The sequence below is a fragment of the Thermobia domestica genome, unplaced genomic scaffold, assembly GCF_964235325.1.
Source record: "Thermobia domestica unplaced genomic scaffold, izTheDome1.hap1.1 HAP1_SCAFFOLD_2377, whole genome shotgun sequence".
In the NCBI taxonomy this organism is placed as follows: Eukaryota; Metazoa; Arthropoda; class Insecta; order Zygentoma; family Lepismatidae; genus Thermobia; species Thermobia domestica.
In genome coordinates this window covers 1-8,573 of record NW_027658075.1, presented here as the reverse complement: position 1 = coordinate 8,573, position 8,573 = coordinate 1, and the positions used below count along the sequence as shown (strand labels likewise).

Genomic DNA, 8,573 nt, shown 5'->3' with positions numbered 1-8,573 from the left:
TATACAAACTATTTACAGTAAATCTGTGCAGTTAGTGGACAACCTAGTGGATAAGCATTATCCCTAACCTTACATATATCAATAATTTTGGATGTTCAATATATGAAATCTTCATTTCAAAACTTTCCAGTGCATTTTTTTTTTTTTACTTATTTATTTACTCCTATCTCTCCCCGATCATAACTGTTATGATTTCGCATCCTGCTGCTACATATTTGAAATAAATTATCCCTATATTCTACACAACAACTGATATAAGGTTCCATGAAAACAACCAGCTTGTATTACAATGTTATTTATTGAACTTATTTACATATTTTGTATTATTTCTAACTTATTTCCTTAATTCGGTTCCTCAACTTCAACGGTGTGACCTTCCACTACAGGTTTTGAATTTCTTCGTTCTCTGCAAAATAACGATCATAAATACGTACTGAAAAACATGTAATTGATTGCACAGTTAAAAGAAAACATTCATATTGTTTACCTTATAAATACGCTCTCATTAAAATAAATTATTATTCTTTGAAGTAAGTGCCACACAAGGCAACAGAGTCTGGCACTCGTTTCTCAGATCTGGTGATCCATGGCTTGGAGGCACTCCAAATATGATTTCTATAGCATTACGGTAGAATTTTTTATAGTGAATTAATATTCCCTAATCGAGCTCACCTATTCAGATGTTAGATTTGTAGTGTGACACTTCTTATTCAAAGTGTCTTGACTATGTCAAATACAATATAATTCATCTTCCCATACTGAAAATTAATAAAGTAATTTTAAACACTACTATACATAAACATTACCCAAACACTCTTTCGGTTTAGTGGCATCCCTTATATTCTACATTTTACGTTTTACAGCCTTATTTGATTAAATTTTGACGATCACTCATAAGAAACACTTGAAAGGAAAGAATCGCGTTTGTTACAATTACAACATACTCTCCCACAGTCTGATATTAAGTCATCTCGGGATCGCACGAATCTGTCTGGGTCTACAGGGTCAGGGATCTGACTACTTCGGGATCACGAGTCACGAAGTATGTTACTCGTTTCATCACTGGTACCACTGCATGGTATTTATTCACTTTACCTATTTCAATGTTCTAGTGCCAGTAAATTTTCAGTAAAGTTTTTTTTTTTTTTTTTTTTTGTTTGTTTGTTTCCTAGCTGAAAATGTGCATTGTTCTGTGAGAGCATCAATTGAGATAAATCCAGAAAATGTCATATTGACTCACTCGATACTGTTGTATAAGCACGGCGTTACGAAAAACAAACGAAGTAATCACTGATATAAGAAATCACTGAGAGATGGAAGAACAAATATTTACTTATTTCTGTAATTTTCTCTCCATGCCTTGTATGAAATGCAATCTGATCTCACGATTCACAGGAAAGATAGGTCATAAGTGTGTGAACCTATATACCTTGTATTCTTCACGGAGCAACATAAATGACAGATGATGACCTACAAGGCGTTATCCTGCGTCACGTACAACAGAACGCGTGGGAAAGTGTAGTTCGCAATTCACAGGAAACGTGTAGAATTTACTAAAGTAGGCACCGTGTACACGGACAACTTCGTACCATTTTGCAACGAGTTTAGAACATACCTTAGAGGTTCAATGAAATATTTCTCTTTAAAAATAAAAAATAAAAAAATTACTGGTGACTAATACGTAAAGAGGTGTTGAACAACAATTCACTGGAATTATTTGTGACAGTAAAACAAACGGATTTTAATCCTGAGCCTTACAGCGGAGGAATACATCTTTGCAACGTTTCATTCTTTCAAAACACAAGAATCACTGATAGGAAGACATGCATATTGCCTTCATCATACATATCAAATGAAGAAGGGATGACTCATTACCGTAAATGTAACACTAAGTTTATTTGACCCATATTCATGGAACGTCGTGTCGGAGTCATTAGCGTCGTTTCACAATTCATTATAGAGAAGTAATAAATACTCCTGCGACCTATCGACCTAGTTCTTGATATCCCATCTTTGAAAGCAGAAACATTTCTCAGTGTACATGGCACAAGGCAGGAAAATCACTTCATTTACTTCAATCCAGTCAAATTCTGAATGCATTTTAAGACCTATGTCTCCCTATTTATTTTCCTGGTAATTTGTTGTTGAGTGTTTACGCATACGCATACTTTGGCGTGCTCCATCCTATTGAAATCTTTTTGTCTTTGGGGAAAAAAAACTACTCTTACTTTTTAAATTTATTTTTTTATTACTGCCACTGCTGAATGAAGTCTTTATCTTGTGGATAAAACATTAACCTTTATTTCTTGTTCAATTTTAGTGTAGATTACTTCTTTTTCATACTGAATGAAGTCTTATCTTCCCGAAAACTCGGGAATGTCTTTGTAAGAGAGAAATGTGCATTTACTATTATTTTGTCTTTTAACAAAATTTTCTAACTGCTGAAGTCTTTATCTTCTAGGAAAAAAAACTGTTTCTTTATTAGTTTTAATGTTATTTTACTTCTTTTCTATCTCCTGAATGAAACCGTATCTTCTGAGAAGGAAAAAAAACTAGAATACCATCTGTATCTTAATTAATTATAGTACTTTATTGCTTGTTTCTATAATAAACGAAATAATCTTATCGTCTGGAAGATTCTGCAATTGCATATTTCTCTATTACAATGGCATTGCAGAGTTTTCCAGAATGTAAGATGATTTTATTTACTATAGAAAAGAAGTAATTAACTCTAATCAATCAAGAAAGAGGGTGGTATTGTAGTTTTTCTCTCATGAGATGAGTTCGTTCAGTAGATAGAAAAGATGTAAAATAACACTAAAATTAGTCAAGAAAAAAAGAGGTTAGTTGCTTTCTGTTTTTCATGCAGCAGGTAGGAAATGTTTTTAGAAGGCAAATATAACAGAAAGTGCCTATCTCTCTATTACTCTGACATCGCAGTTTTCAAAAAATGAAATTTCCCGCAGTATAGAAAAGAAGTAATCAACACCAAAATTAATCAAGGAATAAAAGTTATTCTTAGAAAAAAAAAAGATTTCATTCAGCAGATAGGAGTAATAAAAAAATAAAATTAACAGAGGTACTTTCTTCCAGAAGACAAAAAAATAAAAATGTAAACAGTAATGAATCTCGATTTTAGTTAATATTTCCATCCTCCGAGGAAAGTAACAGGCAAGTTGCTAAATTATAAAGGATAATAAAATAATAAATACATACAAGGTAAACATTTCATCTCATTTCACTGTGTACTAATACATGAGTGCGTAAAAATGAACTCATCTCGCTATATAAAATACAAAGACCTAAGTGATTGAGTGACCGACAGATCTTTGCACAGGCCAAATCGCTTAAGATAGACAAGTTAAATATGGACAGTACATGGGATTTGTTACGTAGGATACCACTAAGGAAGGATTTTTGCAAATTCGACAGGAAGGGGAGGAAATAGGTGTGGAACGTATTTTTAAAATATGACCATATCTCCGAATTCCTTAAGGTTACAGACTTGAAATTTGATATTCGGATGTATCATTTCAAATAATTTGACATATTTAAGCGGTTTTTGATATTTTAGTACAAAGGAAAAAAAGAAACAAAGTGAGAAAGAAAAGAAAAGGAGTGAGGATTACAATTATTATAAGATGTCAAAATCTCTGAATTTATGAAGGTTTGAAACATGAAATTTGGTATTTTCATATTATTTAAAATAAGTAGATAAGAATTTAAGCGCTTTTGAAATATGCCTCGGAGGTAAGAAAGGGGGGTGGAAAGAAAAATGGATGGGGATTATAATTATTATAGTAAAGTATTTAATTCCTTAAGGTGAGAGATTTGAAGTTCAGTATTTCCATTTCTCATTTAAAATACTTTGCCACGTGTTTCGGCCCTCTTTTTTCTTTTTTGACATGCTAGTAAAAAGGGAAAGAAACGATGTGGAGAGGAGAAAAAAAAGGTGGGGATTACAATTATTCTAATAAAATGTCGGTATCTCTAAATCTTTTAAGATTTGAAATATGGAAGTAACTTCTCATTTAAAATTATTACAAAAGCGTTTTATGATACATATCCTAAAAGGAAGAAAAAGGGAAGGATTACAATTATTATAATAAGATGTTCATATCTTGGGGTCCGGGAAAGTAAGAGGCATTGAAACGGTGGAAATCTCTTTTTCCTCCAAATCCACAGAATTCTATGCATATGATATTGATCTAGTGACCTATAGATGTGAGAAATGTAGTGAATACAAAACGTATATGTAGAGAAGAACGCGTCCATGGACTAAGTTGCAGATTCCTGGCTTATTTAGTGATGGTAAGAACTTTCCGATATCTCTCGTGATTGTAAGGAAAATAGGTAAAACTATACTTACCTACGCAGTAGTCTAGGCTCCGCCTGCTGCAGCCAAACACCCAATACTTCCTTCACCGTTTCTTCTGTTGCGACGGTGTACATCTTACGAACAGCAGCTGAAAAGAAAGATAGAATTTCAAGCAAGTACTAGCGACTTTTATTCTTAAAAAAAAACTGTCATTTGAAATAAATTTCCCTCTTAAATAGCTTTACGGAATTATGGTATGGTTTGTAAACATGGATACCTAGAGCTGAAACTAATTCCTATATTATTTTTCAAGTCACCTAAGCTAGGCCCCTATTTTGTGATTTTTATGTAAGGGTACTATAGAAAGTTATCTTCCACCACACTTTTGGTATATTATATAATGGAAAAGTTACATTTTTCGATACAAGTGTAACAAGACTTTCTTCCGGTGCCCTTAGTGGTGATATGGTTTTGAGTCAACGTTTAAAGTCACCTTAAATAACACTACAAAAAACACATGTGTTTTGGCTAACTTCGTTGTCACGAAAAATTGAAAGATGAAGTCGACAGAAAGACGAAAGTTTGACTATTCGCCGTCTTGAAAGCCTGCAACTTTTCTCTTTTTATACTGGAATTATGGTAACTTCGAAAGCTATGTTCTTCTAGTGTTTTATCTGCGTTCCAGTGTTAGACAAAGAGCTCTGAAATTTTGCACCTTTAAAATATCGGCAGGGGAGACAGTTTGGCATACTATGTAATACTACCAGACTAATAGTGTTGCCAACCCAACAAAGTTATATTCGTGTGGTAGACAGTATCAAATTTACAGGTATACACGAAAAGTCTGGTGCAAAATTATACTTCACAGTAGTGATTCCTACACTGTACTTCAATTTAAATTGGTTGACACTATTGACTTTATTTAGCCCTGGAATCATTCCTACCTTGGAATTTTATTTGGTTTTAGATTTTCCGTACACCTTACAAATTCTTTTGAATGCTTTTTCAAGCAAAGATTTGTTTAAATATGTACTTTGCCAGTAAAGCTTTGTTTACAACATAGAGTGTTGGATCAGTTATTGAATTTCCTATACATTCTACACAGATGTTATATCCACCCAGTAAGGGTGAACACATTTACATATTTTACTACTTGACAGTAAAAGAATCCTAAAGTACTCAAAGCATACTTTATTCATGAAGAATTACTTCTGATTGCTTGGGACATACTAATATGAGAACACACGTCCAGTACGAGAGAAGTAAGACTTAATAATTAGCAAACTGGAATTTTGTATGGTTACTAGCATAAATAAATAAATGAAGTTAAATATTTCAGTACAACTTTTCAAATCAACTTACTGTTGATCTTATTGCACATTTGGTTGGACCCAAAGGTGTGCTTTTTTGCTTCATGATCCTTGGTTTCCTGCCAGAGTAGGAGAATTCCATTGCGAGTTTGTCGCACAAAGTTCTTCTTATTGCATTGTGAGCGAAACCTTTTAAAATCCTTACCACCAATTGACAGTAATACTTTTACCTGAAAGAAAGGAAAGTATTTAGATCTAATGCATGCTGAAATCAAAAAGAAAAGCAATATATATAAGGGTCCGTATTGTTATGTTTTTCTACCAGTGGAAAAAAAAAAACGAAGCATGAATGAAACTAGATTAATTTTTAGATACCGTAATGTGAAGTGTGAAAAAAAAAGCGTGGGGTTCTGAGTTTCACGGAAGGCCGTATCAAATGGGCTACGTGACTAACAAAAACTGTTTGCCTGGGATTTATTTGGTAACTTTCAGCTTTATATCGGAATAGCGGTTATTTAAAAGGACCATTGTCCGTTTGAATTAGAAAAACATACTATATATATATATATATATATATATATATATATATATATATATATATATATATATATATATATGTGTGTGTGTGTGTGTGTGTGTGTGTGTTTGTGTGTGTATGTATATGGAAATTACATACACTTCCAAAAGTAACAAGTAACAGTGGGTTAATCAATGCTGCCAACAAGTAGTGTCAGAAAATATCTAAATGACGCACAAAAACTAGCTAAAAATGGCTCAACTTACCTTAAATTATAGGTAACAGAATTTAGGAATAAAGGAACTACATATTTGGTACTTTAAGTCTACTAGTTTACAAAGATGTTCTAATATTATTTATCTTTTGATATCCTCAAATCAAACAGTTTCACAATACAATTTGTTCCTTCATTGACTAGAAGTAATAAAATCTCTTGAATTATTTTCAACTTCTAATGCTGGGTATGGCTTTATAACACTATTGATCTATCACAAAAATATATACATGCACATGCACGCATCTCAACAAGAAAAACTCCACCCAAACTAAAAATACACTAGAAACTAATCAAACAAATTGACTATGGAGAAACCAAATCCAGGAATCCCAATTTACCGTGACGGATAGGTGAGACTGATAAAAGATATCTAATCTACTGTGACAATGTAAGTGCTGTTGTAAACAAAAGAATTAGAAAAATACCAAGATAAACTACTTTTTTTTAGGTTTTTCATATTTTCTAAAAAAAAAAAAAATTGACTGCAAAAGATGTAATTGCCGCTATATTAGCAAGTATGAATGGCAAGTTGACCAAAATTATAGTCCATAGCTAATGCACATGATAATGGCTAAATTGGCAAAAATGGAGTTGATGCTAACATTGAGTCAAAAGAGAGATGTTCCAAAAAGACGTAAATTAAAAGATATAACAAAGATTTGAAACCTGTTTCATAACTTGTACAGGTTTGATAGGATACTTACATATTTCTTTCCGAAGTTAGGTTCTTCAAGCTTTCTTTCAAATGTTTGAAAATCATTCAACGTTCGCAGAGGCAGAAGGCCAAGAAGTTCGGATTATGGACTCTGCTTTCACACTCACACCATTACTTAGAAGTGTGTCGACCTTCTTCTCGACGGAAGATACTCTTTCACTAAGGTCAGCTAAAGTAGATTGCATTTGGCCAAATACCATTTTGATATCTGCAATAAATTTTAGGAAATATTGTTTTGAAGGTGTTAATATAACTAGAAAATATATTATTTCACAAACCATTGAAACAATTAAATGTACATTCATGTTCAAAATGATTGTCGCATATCTATAACTGTCTTCTTGTAAGAATATAATTTGATAATGATTTTGCAGGATACTTTTAATACCGATACTATGTGTATAATCGAGAAATGTATATTTGTGGAAAATTTTATAGGGAAAGAATTATAAGCACATAAATTAGAATGAGTAAAACAAATGGTCAAGAAAGCTTTATTTTCGTTTTATTGTTCTTATTTACTGCTCTTTTGACATGAAATTTGCCACATACATGTCTTTGCCGATTACGCACATACCAACATTGTAAGAAATACAGGGCGAATTCGTTATCAAATTTTATTCCTACAACAACATATTTATAGACATGCGACAATAATTTTGGACATGGGTGTACGTTTGTGGTGGACAAACACCGTGTGCGTAGATTTTCTCAGGGTTCTACCGTTCCCCTCCACTTTCTTCAATCCATTATTTAATTCATTCTCATCATCACCGTCTCCTTTAGGCTGCCCCGCATAACCGTGGGACAAAACTCAAAGATTTTTTTTAAATATGATTTCGCTGTTCATTTAATCAGAAATCTTGGGGGGAAAAGTAGGGAACAATTAGGAAGACGTGTGTAGAAGACCACTACGTTGCAGAATTATGACCAGGTCATTAGAGTATGACTTCATAAATCAGCACTGCGGAAGGAAAGGGTTGATTGCTCAGAGGTAGAACGTTGCCTTTTGGTGCGACGGATCTTTGGTTCAATCTCCGGCCTTATGAGTTTATGATGGACAATATCATATTCGTGAGGGTTTTCCCGTTCTCATGCCACTAATTCCTTCATAATCATTCACTATCATTAGTCATCCGTGTATCTTAACATTAACCCTAGGAAGACTAAACTATAATTGGTCACGTGAAAGACTAAGGGGTGTCAATTTTGCTCGTGGTTGTAAATTCCAATTTTAACCCTACTAATGTATTTTAAAGTTATTTAATGACTGCTACTAATAAATGTGAGTTGTAAAACTATTTTAAGACTTGTGAAATTTTATTTTAATAGGAAATATTACAAGTCCCAGTACAGACTACTACCGCATTTGGTTAGCAGACATGAAGTAGCTTGAAATACAATTCGCTTGTGTAGACAATTTACTATACTAAACC

The 8,573-nt window shown here is 33.0% G+C and overlaps 1 protein-coding gene across 1 annotated transcript; it reads right to left on the bottom strand.

Annotated features, from left to right (window-relative positions):
* Positions 1-279: 279 nt before the first annotated feature.
* Positions 280-7,160, bottom strand: LOC145678310 (uncharacterized; the record flags this gene model as incomplete). Its single annotated transcript, XM_081748320.1, has 4 exons — positions 280-406; positions 4,370-4,466; positions 5,681-5,858; positions 7,127-7,160. Coding segments are annotated over 4 exons (373 nt in total), but the record flags the coding sequence as incomplete, so codon positions are not given.
* Positions 7,161-8,573: the final 1,413 nt, after the last annotated feature.